The 16,146-nt window shown below is 35.5% G+C and overlaps 1 protein-coding gene across 2 annotated transcripts in view; it reads right to left on the reverse strand.

The window, feature by feature from the left end:
* Positions 1-16,146, reverse strand: part of prex2 (phosphatidylinositol-3,4,5-trisphosphate dependent Rac exchange factor 2) — a 145,887-nt gene that overhangs the window by 34,378 nt on the left and 95,363 nt on the right. For both annotated transcript variants that reach the window (XM_003219634.3, XM_062980284.1), the window contains exons 21-28: positions 15,261-15,378; positions 14,399-14,583; positions 11,567-11,728; positions 7,945-8,167; positions 4,828-5,035; positions 3,836-4,015; positions 1,775-1,869; positions 179-261 (exon numbers count right to left, since the gene is read on the reverse strand). In XM_003219634.3, the coding sequence (XP_003219682.2) occupies positions 179-261; positions 1,775-1,869; positions 3,836-4,015; positions 4,828-5,035; positions 7,945-8,167; positions 11,567-11,728; positions 14,399-14,583; positions 15,261-15,378 (1,254 nt within the window). The remainder of the gene's footprint in view (positions 1-178; positions 262-1,774; positions 1,870-3,835; positions 4,016-4,827; positions 5,036-7,944; positions 8,168-11,566; positions 11,729-14,398; positions 14,584-15,260; positions 15,379-16,146) is intronic.

Raw genomic sequence — 16,146 nt, forward strand, 5'->3', positions numbered from 1 at the left:
TAACAAATATACCTGTATGATCAATGCACTAGTACTTTTTTGTAAGTGTATATAACATTGTGACCAAGAACCCACAAAGTTTGCAGAAAACTCTAGGCTGACAACTGGACCTATTGGCAAACTAAATTAGCAGTTTATCAAACTGGTATTAATTGTGTAATTGCAATAAATGAATTACCTGACCAAAAAGATGCTCCAAACAGCCATGTAATTTGTCCTGCTTGTCATGAGAAATGCGTATACTCAGAGGAAGTTCGTCACCTATTAAAAATATGTGAAATTGTTTTTGACTTAAGGCTTTAACAGACTATTCAGACTCTAAATCTAGATTATTAATACTATTATTATGTTTATATAGTTACAAACTGATTGTGGGAGAAGTGTTTTGTTTTTCTTTCTGGGAGAATGAAACACTCATTTAACTTCCCCTCCAGACTTCAGAAAATATTATTATGGCTGAGGGAATTTGAATGTGTAGTCTTTAACTTTTTCACCATGATTCCTTTTATCTTTCTTGATACTTTAATTCAGGTTAAGTGATACTTACTATCGCCATTTTCTAAATTATCTTAACCACTAAATCATTTTCTTCCTACTTCCTTTCTGAAATTTGAGGGTTCTTTCAGGGAAAGAAAGTAAAATTTGCTGCATATCGTTTTCATTTATTAATCACAACTGTGTTTTTAATGCTCTGTTCACAAATCTCTATAGACAAAAGCAAAGAAAAAAAATATAATACTAGAGGAAGAAAAAAACCTTTTAAAATAGTACCCAAGTGTTAAAAGTCTTTATGTCTGATCCATGCTTTAAAAGTAGAAGCACACCATACTCTATTTGTAAAGTTCCCATTTAAATACTGTATATTAAATATCAGGAATAAGAGTGTGGGAATTTGGTGCTGTTTATAGTGATATTGCTAGTAATATGGAACAGTTGGTAGTATTATTAACAGTCCAATTAACCTTTCTTCAACATGGGCAAATGTAATACTATGGTAAGATTAATTTCTACTTTCACAAAATGAAATTTCTATTTTCTAAAAACTCAAATCCTGTTATTTTCCTGAATGCTGGGGAAATGTCATTTCCTTGGAGTAGACTGAAGATCATTGCCATGGCAGCTCAACATCCACCACCATCACCCCTACACACACACACACACACACACACACACAAGGCAGTGTGTGTGGGAGGGGGGATCTGGAAAAAATACCTCATCCTTGCCAGTTTGGCAAAGATGGAGAAAACAACATACTTAAGAAAAGAATGGTGGCATTCTAATAGATGGTACTTGTGACAATAAATAACGAACATGCATTTCACTTTCTCAAGAAACAGACAGTGAAAGCAGAACCATTTTGCCCTACAATGGGGAAGACAACCAACAGAGAGTTGAAGCCTGCACTCATTCCCAAATCAGGAGCTTTATGCTGTCAACACTGGTCTTTGGCACCACTGGCATTTGTAAAGAGAACAATGTGTAACTGCCAATGGTATTCAGAAGGGGGATTAATATGATCCTTACAATCCACTCTATTATCAAGTATTCCTGTTCCAAAAAGAAAATTGTAGCTGTAACTAGACAGATTATCATTTCTTAAGAGATCGACTTCATTTGTACTGGAAATTGAGGCTTCTGGAGAACATGCACACATAGAACTCATTACAGCACTTAAGAAAAAGAAAGAAAGACATTTCTTTCATCCACTTTAATAAAGAACTGCTCAAATTAGCCAACAAAACTCACACAGAAAAGTACATTTTTTAAAAATTACCAGAATCCATTTCATCACTGTGGAAGTAAGAACTGCACTGACTACTGCAAATACTGGTAAAAGAAGCAATTGAATTCCTGTTGCTGTTGCAGTCACTGAATAAAGGAAAGAAATACACAAGAGGATAAATCCTTTCAGAACATTTACATTTCAATAGTGTCTTTCTTATCCTTTTATTCTTCTCTTGTCCAGACACTCTTTGCACTACTTTACCAAAGTTATTTATGCCATTAAACACAACACACAGTACATTTATTTCCCTCCTGAGATAAAAAGCTCAATACTGTATAATTTTAAAGCTTAACAAAATAATGCCCAAGGCTACAATCCAACACATAGCTAAGCAGGGTTATGCCAGTTGAGGTAAATGAATCTAATGTTCCAAATTCTTAGTGAAGAACAAATCTATTAGTTCCAGCTTCTTTTTAGTTTTTCATTTTTCCTATCATACATATATTTCATCCCATTTTCTCATCAGTTTGGGACTTTGAAAAATTCCATGAAAATTCCACAAGCATTTCTGTATTAACATTTCCACACAGAGAAAGACACATATTTCTGTAGTCTTGCAACAAAGTCCTGTTTTACCTATTGAATCCAGATAGAGTGGACAACAGAGCAAAACAGGCTGTTATATATCGGGAAGAAAGAAATGAAGCACCTACTAAGTAATATCCCTTGGGTATCAGGAATTCTTCAGGATAGACCTATGAGTTTGTTTCTAATGGCTTATTTGTTTTTATTTCTGGTTAGCTAAATGTGTGTTCAGAAAATATAAGGAGCAGGAGGAGATATGGCAGTAGAAACAGCACAAGCCATTGGAGGAGAGACATCTTGTGTCTGTGCCTTCTTCTGGTTCACCATCCAACAAACATGATTCCTGGCTCTTCTAGGAGAGCCCCATCAGATCACAAAGCACTCTGGCTTAAGACCAGGTAAATGATTGAAAAAAACTGTATTATCTAGGACATGATCCTAGATAAGCCCACTGACCTGGCATATTTAACTGAAATCTGGTTAACTCAAGAGTAGGTGCCAATTTTACCCCATTATGTCCACCAGGATTTTTGAGGCAGGAGCAGGCAAGATCTGATGGGTTGGGATGAGGAGTTGCAATGCATTCTTCAACTGCAGTACTCCCTCTGACAATTTTTAAGGTTTAGATAAGAAGGCAACGAGATAAGATGAGGACCCTGTTGGTATCTATTTCACCTCACTGCACAACTGTCTCCCAGCCAGAGCTGCTGAGGGTGATCTTGGAAGTGGTTTTAAACTTATTGTGTTGGAGGATTTTAGCATCCATGCTAAGAAAAGATCATCAGGATTTCATGGCTTTCATGAGGACCAGGAACATGTCTCAATATCTGGCCCTATACATTTATCAGATCTCCTCCTAAACTCCACAGTGAGCCTATCTTTGCTAATTCTGTGCTCAAATGTGGCCGACAGTAGGAAAGCACTGAGAGGAAAAACAATTTTGAAAGTACAAAATAACATTATCTTCTACTTGCTTAATTTTAGCTGATTGATAAACACTATGTTTCATTTCCATTAAAAATTTTAAAAATTAATTTTAAAAATTTTAAAAATTAATACTATTTACTCAAACGTATGCTGCCCTTTTATTGATGGAGGTAAGACACACTTGGAGCCCCCAATGGTGTTTTGTTTTCCCAAGTATTTATTTATAGCTACTTGTTCGTTGATTGATTTTACTAAGAAGTAGCTATGATTAAATCGGGTTAAATCGCTGAACTGCTGAACCTGCTGACTAAAAGGTCTGTGGTTTGAATCTGGGGAGCAAGGTGAGCTCCCACTTTTAGCCCCAGGTGCTGCCAACGTAGCAGTTCAAAAACATGCAAATTTGACTAGATCAATAAGTACCACTCCGGCAGGAAGGTAACGGTGCTCCATACAGTAATGCTGGCCACATGACGTTGGAGGTGTCTACGGACAATGCCGGCTCTTTGGCTTAGAAATTGAGATGAGCACCATCCCCCAGAGTCAGACTCGACTAGATTTAATGTCAAGATGAAACCTTTACCTTTAAGGCACACTTACCTATATGAATCCCTGTTGCTAATAGTGTCGTGACCAGAATCTTCTTGCTCATCACCAGTTACACTGAAACAGACCTTTTTCCCATTGCGCTCTCCTTTTTCATTATCACTATCTGGAGATGTTAATGGTTCGTGAGTTTTATGCTCCGATCTTGGTGAATATGTTATTGAAGAGAGGAGGCTGCAATTGCATACATTCTTCTTAATAATAATAAAAAACTTCTGTACATCACTAATACCACTATGAAAATATGTGAACTGTGCAATGAAAATGACGCAAGTCTGAAATGCAATAAGCTTATAAAGCAGATAACTATCAAATAGGATGATTGCACAAATTATACTCAAGTACCATTCTGCCAGCAATATCATTAGCTTGGTCGACGTTATCAAATTTTATTGGACCAAACTATAATACATCATAAACTCTTAAGAGCTGATAAACTATAACACTCTGAATAAATAAGTATAATAACTAAAACCCAATAGTTCAAGCAAGCAACCAGTAATAAGAGAATGATGATTTTGTTTAAAGTCTGACAATTTAGGATTAACAGGTATGTAAAACCTAAATAATTTTCTATTACGTTTCATATAGAATTATTGTTACCAAACACTTTATGTAAGAGTCTCACGTGTAGTGTTCACCTTTTCAACTATGTGACTCACAGACTTTATTTACTCTTATAGTATGAAAAGCATAAAAAAGAGAAAAATTATGTCATGTAAATTTAGTAGCAGAATAGCAGTGACACTGACAATTTAGTAAACAAAACGTTGCTGTAATACTAACATGAAAATATTAATGGAAAGAAATTGATTATTTTTAAGGATATGCTATCTATTTCTTGGTTCATCTGATAAATATACAAGTTTTGGCTTGATAGTGTTTATGCTGAGGTATAAGAGAAGACACAATTTATTTTGATCACTATTTTCTATTTATCTCTTAATGTTCAGAATCTCTAAAATATATTCTGGTGCTTTACTTACTCATCTATTTGTGAAACACAGTTTTCCACCTCTTTTAATGCAGCCTGCAACTTGCACAACAATTTCTGATAGACATCTTGTGTTTCCAGATCCTCTTCATTTAACAGATATCTCAACCCATGGCCATCCTGCTGACTTAAGGAGTGTCCTGAAGGAGCTGCCATGGTAGTGATTGTATGTTGTACATAAACCATGGGATTCAGTTTACCTGCAAATGATGGAATTTTCAAATAAATGAATAAATATAGGTTCTCGGGTGCTCTGATTCTTTCCAAACAAAACAGATTTCTTTTCATGAGCCCAATTAATGACCATTCTTGAGTTTAAAACACAAGCCTTACTTGCACGTATATGGCTTATGAGCAGACTGATGCTAGAGGCTAAAAGGGTATAGAAATTCATTCTCCCCACAACCCTGGTATAATTGACATTGCCCCCCTGCTAGTAAAACGTTATTTCTGTTTTTCAAAGATTAAAATCAGTATATTAAAGCAATTCCAAGCATTGAAAAATCATAGCTACTTCTTAGTAAAATCAATCAACGAACAAGTAGCTATAAATAAATACTTGGGAAAACAAAACACCTGTAATTATGATTGCGTCTAAGCAAAAAAATGAGAGTATTTTTTGTTAAATATTTTCAGAAGCAAAAAGCACTTCAATCAGAAGCACATTGTTTATACCCTATGTTTTCTCTAAGATTATATTCTAAATGATTTCTTAGTTATTGCTCAAAAATGGAGGTGGGAAATGGGAGTCACACACACAAATAGGAACAAAATAGGATTAAACTATTCAGGAATTATGGCTCTCATTTGAATAGCCTGCATTTTCCTTTAGCAACTCAACATACAATTGAATATGATTCACTAAGCGGTGTCATAATGTTGTCATGTGGTCACTAACTGAGTAGAATCTGTCTAATAAATACTAACTGGGAAGCAATAAAACAAATTGCAAAGAAGCAATAGCAGATGAGGAAAACAAATAGAAATGAACATTGCAAAAAGACTGTAGAGAAAGGGAAACACAGTAGATTTGTCTCACAAGCATAGTAATTAGTATGTGCAAGCAGGAACAATTACCAGTTCTAAACTACCAGCATACACAGGTCTAACAAAGATTTTGTCTTCTTTGAAAAAAGGATATGAAATATATTTATTTGCAACTATAAAAGGTAACATTACATCTCACGGGGAAAGGTTCTGAAACATGTGCAGAGAGAAGAAAGAGAAAACTTTCTTGACAGACTAGAGAGATGGGCCGAAACTAACAAAATGAAGTTCAACAGGGACAAATGCAAGATACTTCACTTCAGCAGAAAAAATGGAAATCAGAGATACAGAATGGGGGACGCCTGGCTTGACAGCAGTGTGTGCGAAAAAGACCTTGGAGTCGTCGTGGACAACAAGTTAAACATGAGCCAACAATGTGATGCGGCAGCTAAGAAAGCCAATGGGATTCTGGCCTGCATCAATAGGGGTATAGCGTCTAGATCCAGGGAAGTTATGCTCCCCCTCTATTCTGCCTTGGTCAGACCACACCTGGAATACTGTGTCCAATTTTGGGCACCGCAGTTGAAGGGAGATATTGACAAGCTGGAAAGCGTCCAGAGGAGGGCGACTAAAATGATTAAGGGTCTGGAGAACAAGCCCTATGAGGAGCGGCTTAAAGAGCTGGGCATGTTTAGCCTGCAGAAGAGAAGGCTGAGAGGAGACATGATAGCCATGTACAAATACGTGAAGGGAAGTCATAGGGAGGAGGGAGCAAGCTTGTTTTCTGCTGTCCTGCAGACTAGGACGCAGAACAATGGCTTCAAACTACAGGAAAGGAGATTCCACCTGAACATCAAGAAGAACTTCCTCACTGTGAGAGCTGTTCGGCAGTGGAACTCTCTCCCCCAGGCCGTGGTGGAGGCTCCTTCTTTGGAGGCTTTTAAGCAGAGGCTGGATGGCCATCTGTCGGGGGTGCTTTGAATGCTATTTCCTGCTTCTTAGCAGGGGGTTGGACTGGATGGCCCATGAGGTCTCTTCCAACTCTACTATTCTATGATTCTAACTGCAAACTACAGAATGATGACCAATCTGAGCAACTAGTGCAGGATGAGAAAAGGGTAAGGCTAAGGGTAACAGAAAGGAAGGCATAAATACATTCTATATTTAAATTCTTAGAGAAACAGATAAGGTAGCAATTACAGTAGATTCTCTGGCTTTGTGAGCTATGGATCCACAATTTCCATCAATTTCCATGTCTTATAAATAAAATGGCATAGACATTTGCCATATATCATGAAGCGTAGTGATGGTTATTAATTTGGATACCTTTAAAAGGAGATTAAATGCACTTGTGGAAGGAAAAAGTTATTTGTGACCAAATGCTTATCTCAAATATCAGAAGAAATATAATTCTGAATACCCTTACCCATTGCTAGGGAACATGAGGAATAGGGTACTATTTTAGTCATGTCCTTCTTGTGGGATTCTCATAAGCATTTGACTGGTGTAGAGTTTTTAGATCTCACTTTATTTGTTTCCAAGTTAGAGAGTTATTTTTTCACATAGACATGAAACACACACAGTATTGAGGTTAGGAACCAAGAAAGGTCCAATAAACCATTTCAACAGTAGCGTAAAACTAGCTTTTTACTGACTATGCCATAGATTTAGAGCACTCTCAGGTCAATCTAAAACACAAAAGAAGTAGCTGAAGGTGCAACTCACTTATCTAAAGACATTTCCCCACAGATATAAGTAATGGGGGAGAAATTCTGAGTTATCTAAGGGTTTGCTGGTTAATCAGGAAAAAACAGGGGGAGAAGCAAGTGATTGTATGAATGATAAATTATAACTTCCTCTTATGGGAAGAAATCAGCCTAAGTAGTAATAGCAATCATTAACATGATAAAGCATAACTGAGTTATAAAAATAGGTTGTAGAGTATCTTCTTCAAGTGCATGTTTGGCCTTATCTATACTGGCCACTTAATCTGTAAAGGTGGGCACACACACAGTTTCCACCTGAAGCAGTGGCAAGGCAGAATCTAAATGGAGCTCCATGATTATGTCAGAAAATGTGCTTGTGTGATGGGAAAAAGGAGGGGGAAATCACTGAGCCTTACCTTGGTCAGTATATCTGTTCTCTTTTTCATGTGATAGATGTTTTCTGCTATCCAACTGAACACCAAAGGCACTGCCAACTGATGTTGAAGTTTTAGGATATGAGACTTCCATCACATTGATGTGGCAATTAGTTGGACAGAAATCACTGCTGTGTAGTGGAGAAATCTTTGACTTGGCTTGCTTGAAGGTAGGCCAAGCTCGATTTTTTAAAACCCGTGAAAACTGCAAGTGAAAAATTAAATGCATAAAGTTTATTTTAGTATCAAAACTAATATTAAAACTGTTACTTTTTAAAAGATTTGGATATTGAAATCTTTTTTACTGATTTATTTTTCAAAAGCGAGAAAATGCATTCACTAATTTGTACTTAATTTTAAAAGAACCAGTGAAGTGTACGACTATTACTCTAAAAACTTGGTTCAAATTTCCACATGTCCATGGAAACCCATTAGCTGATCTTTTGTAAGTCACACCACCTCAGAGGAAATGGAAGGGAAATCTCCTCTAAACAAATCTTACCAAGAAAACACTTTGTGTCTTAGAGTTGCCATCAGTTGGAAACATCTTGAAGGCACACAAGAACAAAATAATGGAACAAAACACCTTTTTTATTTTAGTTCACTAAATTGTATTCTCATTTTACTGACTGTTAAACAAGAGATAATTTTTGTGATAACAATATCTAGTATTAACATAAGCTTTCCTCAGTGATGATCTGTCACTATAGATAGAGATATTCACTATCATGAATTACAACCTAATACCAATTTTTTTTAAAAAATCCAATCATGAGTGTGCAGATAAATTTTCTGCTTGCTTACAACACTTGTAGGAAGGACTGGTGTATCTCCCCTGCAACAACATGCTCCTTATCCACTTAGTAGGAGTATAATATAAAACCTAGAGTTCCAGAAATTATACCAGAAATGTACCCACCATCACAGCTAGTATGTATGCCAATCACTCATGCAATGACAACTGCAGCATTAGGAATCATGCAGCCCTACAGAGACTGTTGAAATGTGATCTGCAGCATTCGTCATAACTGGCTATAATGTTTACAATTGCTGTCCACACTTTGAACTATTGCTACCTCAAAAAAATGTCCAGAACAACTCCGGGGAGGGAAGAAATGCTACCTCAACTATGTCTGTTGTTTTCATTATGTGCCTTCAAGTCAACTCTGATTTGTTGAGACTTCATCATATGGTTTTCTTGATAATATATTTGCTTTTCTCTAAGGAAGTGTGATGTATTCACAATCAACCAGCAAGTGAGGATTTGACTCCCCATCTCCAGAGTCTTGGTCCAATGTTCAAACCAAAATTTTGGGATTTGGACCCGACTCTCCCAGAGTCCTAAATATTTGTCATTTGGTTCAGCCGATCTAAAAATATTGTGAAGTATGAAAATCCTGGTATACATTGCCAAGCCTAAGAAAAAAAATACATATTTTAGGTAACCATAACATAGAAATATGGCTATTTATATTGATAATATTCTTAATAACAGTCATATTAAAGATGGGTACTTTCTGTTACATCTATAAATAGCCATGGTGACTTCCTAAACTCACATATAAACAAAAATACCATATATGTTTTGAACCCAAGTTTGCAAAAAAATAATAATAATACATTGCATGGGATGTGTTCAAGAACTTTTATGGTATAGACATTAAGTGCTGTTCATAATACTTCTGTCCAGATAATCTAGTACTATTTCCTTGAAAGATGTGGAATAATGCAACAAAGGCATTAAGGGCATTTAAACAGGAAGAAGAGCAGTGCATATTTCACATTTAAACCTCCCACACATTATCTCCCACAGAAACCAAAAGCCCGGATATAATTCAATGAAACAGTAAGTATTATCCAAAATAGTTTTCATACATATGCTTGAAAAACCTGGAGAGCATTATGCTTGACTAAAACTTCTGTTAGAAATAATGGGATAATAAGAAACACAGGAAGCCAATAGGTTTCTATTTATAGATTTCAAACTTTTGCAGTGAAACTAACAGCACAGCTAAAGAATTCTCAGACACTTTTGTTACTATGGTTACATTTACCTCTCTAAAATAAAAGCATAGCTGTTCTTGGAATAAGGCACATTACTAACAGCTATCAAGAACTGTAAACATTTTTGAAACAACTATGCATCATGTTAATGGGTTTTGGAAAGGTCTTTTCTGAGCAGTAAATGACTGTATGAATTTATATTAAGGTAATATCAGATGTAGTAATTCCCCATATAGTTGTGCCAATATTCTTCCTGACTCAATACTATCTTACTATCATAGACATTGTAGAACGTAATGGATTATTCTACAGTAGTCAGGAACTATATGAAAAGCATAGCATAATTGCATGCATAGAAATTTTGATTGGGGGATTAAAACTCCTCTCTACAGCAGTCAAGTTGAACTGAGATAACAGATAGGGAAAAACTTTAAAAGGCAGATACTCTAATGACTGATATCAATATTCATATTGAAACATTGCAGACATTCCAAAACCTAACATTTGTCGAGTTCAGAAATATATAATATACTATACAGAAAAAAGCAGATTTGCAATTTACTTTCAGCTTTTCTGCATTCATGTCAACATCCAAATGGAGCTAGTATGTTGCCAGGGATCGTAGTAGACTACAGGTTAAACATGAACTATGAGTGTGAAACACCAACCTAAAAAGGTTGTTCTGTATCATTCAGACCTCAGATAGAATACAGTGTGCAATTCTGTGCATCACAGTTAAAGAAGGATATCGACAAGCTGGAATGCATACACAGAAGAGAAATCAAGTTGATAAAATTGTGTAGGAAACAAATGCTATGAAGAACAATTCAGAGAGTTGGATAGGTTACCTAGGAGAAGAGGCAACTGAAAGATGACATGAGAATTTGAGGCTTTTATGGGGTGCGGGGGGAGGGGTGACTGTTGTTTTTTGGAAAGGGATTGCTGCTCCAGAGATTAGAACATGAACCAATGTTTTTGATTATTTGAACAATAATCAGGTAGTCATATTTTTGCTAGGCAGAGAATTGGACTAGATTGCCATTATAATCCATTCCAACTTCATGATTCTACCTACTGAAGAAGGCTAGTAATAAATGGTATGTAAATTGAATCCACCCAGATCACAGACTTTCCCTTAACCAGATATTTAGCAGGGACCTTTGAATCTAATAAGCAGCTATTTGCCTCTTTTCCTGGATGAGGTGCTGTAATATTTACATCTGCACTTTAATGTTTTGTGGCCATGTGTACAGCCCTATAAAAACAATGGACTGGTAGAATCCATTTGCTTTATTTCTTCAGTTCTCTCTGTTCCACCACGAACCTTTATGTATGCCTCCCCACTGTAGATTTTTAGATAATAGTACCATTTTCCTCCCCCTCTTCTGCTTTAAAGTCACTCCTGATTAAAATTTTATTTTTACTTAACATCAGTAATGGGCATAACATGAGAACATAAACAACATAAGAAGACATAAGAAGACATGCCTCTCAACTGGGGACATTGAACCAGAGGCTGGATGTCCATCCCAAAGGAGTACTTTGTAGGTATATGCGATCAATATTTTTGCTTTTTTCAAACACACCTTTTTACCCTTACCTTTTTGTAACTAGTAATCCTTCTACAAATGTGTTCCATTTTCTCATTGCAAATAGTGCTGAATTTACTTTGTATGTCAGGAGGCATTACTTCATTCAGACTATTTAGGCTGTTACAGTTTTGCACAAATTCCTCATCACTTTTTGCAAGTGCTTCCAGAATCTGTAAGTTAATTATAGTAGATTCCTTCAGTGTTAAAACATTTTATGTTAAAAGCAGTAGAGTATGTTAGTGTTGAAAAGTCTGTTATGAATCTTTATGCTTTTAAAATCAGAAACTATGTGAATCATACATAAATCAGAAGAAAAAAATGTGTTAAAGATACAAGGACCCAGTCATTTTTATTTGCACTCAATATAAAACAGACTCATAAAAAATCTACTGTCTTTTGTTAGACTCTTATCTTTCAACAGCACCCCAAAACTATTCATTCTAAAGCACTGCACAAGCATCCAGTATACTGAACTTATACTCTACATTGTAAAAATTTGCAAGATAAAATATCAAAGAGCTCAATTAATTTCTCTCATCTGAAATATTTTTCTTGATTCCATTGACTAGAATTTATGGCTTGTGTATAGGGCATTTACTAACTATTTTCCCATGCATTAAATTATGTTTCCTTTAGCATTAAAAACTTTCACAGGATATATGCAATTATAGCAAAAAAGTACTTTAACTTACACTTTCTGAATCATGATATTAATTAGGTTTCTAATTGCTTGTAAAAGTTTTGTTTTCAGCAGGTTTAATTAATAATGCAAAATGTTTCAGCAAAATCTATCCCCTGGCTATCACAACAGAGAGTGTGGTTAAATCCATACCAGGTCATGTAGATCCCGTTCTTCAATTTCAAATTATCTATTTAGTAACTCTAAAGCATTGCCATTCCTAAATGACTATTTTAAAAATTTATACCACTTTGTAATTAAGATTTGCAGCTTTGATGAAAAGGAACCCTCAAGAATTACCGTATTACATGTAACATTTAAATTTAGCTCTCCTAATTGTTTTTGCATTACTCTTCTTCACTATAAATTACTTCCTAAGCAATTCTAGACTTCATTTGTGCCATTTGAGGATCTATAAAATAGGACTAAATTTGCCAAAATAGACAGCACAAGATATTCTAAAAATATGAAAGATAAATTCAGGGGGAAAAACTTCCATATGATTGCAAAACACTCTACCAGTGTAGTCATTCTTCTGGCAAAAATATATTATCAGAATGGTCAAAAAAGGCTGAGGGGCATGTTTATTCAATATTAACCCAAGTATAAGTGCACATTGGAGAAACCATGACCATACCATTGTCAACGGTGCAATTGTGCAGCAAGTATGTATGTGATACAAGTAGTTCATACATAATGATTTCAATAGGAGATATTTGAGTCTCCTTCAGGAGAGATAAAGCAGGGTATAAACAACAACAATAGCAATAGTAATAACAGCAACAACAACAACAACAACAACCTTCAATTGCTTCACAACATAGTATAAAATAGAGCACAAGCCAGGACTCAATACATCACAACACCACTAGTGCATAAATGCAGTAACACAAAAAAGCCACAATTAAACCAACAGCACATGCCATATAGGGTTAAAAACTCTCTGACTGAGTCATAAAAACTTAGACTTCAGAAAAAGGTACTTTCAAGAAAACAGCTTCTCTCTAAAATATGTACAGCAACTTAAGCATTTAAACAATACTCATCTGAATAGTACTTTTCCAGATACGCCCTTTGTAATAGTAGCCACTCCAGCTCCAACAACAAGGAAGGCTATAGCCATTCAATAAAATAATACTGCAACTATCTCTCATACACACTCATCACTAACAAAATCTTGTCTGACTTGCTGATAAAATATCAGTCAAGATATAGTATGTGATGGATGTGTAAGTTGTCACTTTTAGCTAGAGTCCATCCACTGGAGCAATGGGATTTACATAAGTTTCAACTAAGCAATCAATTCAGTGAGTCCACTCTAGTTGCAATCTAGCAATTGCATATAGGCCAATTTTTTACAAGGAAGGGGAAAATAGTTACTTTTTGATTGATATTATAACTGAAAAAGTACCACAATAACTGCTAGTATAGGCAACTTATCACTTCATAAACATTACTTGGGATAGAGTTCGTCTTTCTCCCCATCTTGATGTCACACTACTGTATTTTGTCCAAATCCTTATCTCTAGGTGGCTGGAATGGCATCACTGATTTTTCATTTTCCTCCTTGTTGTAATTTAACACCAGTTAGAGCCTTTTTACAATGACGTGCTCCTCTGAGCAATTAGCATGGAACACACTGGGTACACTTTATTTATGAAAGGAGCAATTAGTCTGCATAATGTTGTGGATGAGTATACTCTTGACCCCTCTTACGCAAAATAAGTGATATGAGACTTTGCTATTAAAATAGATAACCAAGATTTTTTAAAAAAAAATTAACATCCAATTGTTATTTTACAAAAAAACATTTCAAGAAGTATTTGAAAACACAAAAATCTAAAAGGTAGCGACATACTGTAGTTTATACCTCTTTCATGTTATTTTAAGTTTAGCAGTTTAATTTATGACTGCCCTGCAACTTAAATTTTCTTTCTGGGTGGATAACCATGACTCATAACCATTAACAACCATCAACCATACAGAGGTATTTCTGGGCAAATAACCACAATTCATAAGAATTAATAACCATCAACAGATCATCGACAAATGATAGCCTTGAAATGAAGTAACTAAAATCCTTTCCCTATTCAAGATACGCCACTTCAGTGACAGAAGGAACAATAAATAATTAAAGAAAGAAATATTTTATGCTTCATACCTTCGCAGTCAAGCTGAAAAAGCCCTTTGGTTCAACCATCTTTTCCAAAACATGACATTTTATTCCAGCTGTACTGTCATATTCATAAACGACACCATATTCCAGATGAACATTATCAACAGTTAAACTGACATGGTCCTTCCGTCCATCAATTATTGCCATGGTATTAAATTTGTCAATTACTTCTAAAAATAGATGTTTCAAGTTAACATCTTTATTTTCCATCTTATTTAATGAATTGACTAATGCATTTAAATCATCATTTGTTAAGTAAACTAAATTAAAATTGAATTGAGTAAATTACCTGAAACAAATTATAGTTCATTTATAATCTCGCTAGAAGATAATTCATATTTTGTCAAATGAGATACAGACATAGGCATAGATATACAGTACATACAGATATACTATTGCTAAAGCAAAGATTCCATGGATAACTGAAGATGGGTGAATATCTTTTTGGGCATAATCTTAACAGAAAAATCCTTAACATTTTAGTTAGGTGGGACTATACGGATTGTTCTAAAGCAATATGAAAAATCAAATGGTTGTAACTCAATCTATATTCAAGTAAAAGTCATAATCAGATTTCCATACCAATACATTATTTTGATATTTCACTGATGAAGAAATGAAACTTGCAACTGAGTGAATCAAATATACTTCAAGCATATTATCTGACGGAGAAAGCACACATCTCTATGTGATATGTGAAAGGTGTCATTTATTTGATTTCATGTGTCTTACTTCAATTAATGTTCTTTTGACAATGCGTGGGGTATTAGCTTCTCCTGCTTTTGGTCTTAAGTGTCACATCTGACATTTTCATTTGCTGTGTTCAATAAAAGACAAATAATCCCACCTTCTACTTTGCAGTCAAACGCATATCCTCCATCATCTCCCAAAGGCTTGGAATTTGTTTTCTGCAGATCTTCCTGAGCACTTTCAATGCTGTTATATACCCACTGAATAGAATCTTGCTGCAGAATAGTAATAACAATCATTTTAAAAGTTTACGTGCTTACTATAAACAGGAAAGCATATTAGCTTTGCTAAAGGAAATAATGTTCTCATGAGTGTCAAACTGAAATGAAAGTTAACTTTTCATCCTCATCCCAGCCAGCCCACCCTTTTCCTGGAATTTTAATGACTCAGAGATGAGCAAAAAGACACGCTAAACATTCCAAGCAAATGCTTCCTGTCTTGCCATAGTACACTGCGAGGCAGAGCTATGGGTTTTGGGACAAGATCAAACCATTGCTCCACTCAAATAATAATCCTGCTCTTCCCATTAAAATTCTCCTTCAGTCCTCAAACTTATAACATTGTAGTGTTAGAACCTCCAACATTTCACAGATAAACTTTGGACACATATGTTTAAGCAACATTAGAATGTGGTCAAAATAATTGATTAATGAGGAAGGACACACAGGATAGAGGTTGCATCTGTTTGCTTTTGCCGGAGACTATTAGGAAGGGCAAGGCTTGTTCCCCTACTGAGTTAGGTCCTCTTCACATTGAGGTCCAATTTACGGGCAATAGCAGGGGGATTTGCCATGCATCGTACTCTACACTGAAATATCCAGTGTGCTTTCTGTTATTCAAAGGCTCATGATCCATAGATTCAATGCAATGCGGATTCAAATCTACGCAGTACTGTACAATTTAATCCACAGTGGGGAGCACAGCAGACACCCATATTTCTCTTTGAGGCAACAGGGTTCTTTCATAAGGCAGAAGTGAGTGGC

This window comes from Anolis carolinensis, chromosome 4 (assembly GCF_035594765.1).
Source record: "Anolis carolinensis isolate JA03-04 chromosome 4, rAnoCar3.1.pri, whole genome shotgun sequence".
Classification (NCBI taxonomy): domain Eukaryota; kingdom Metazoa; phylum Chordata; class Lepidosauria; order Squamata; family Dactyloidae; genus Anolis; species Anolis carolinensis.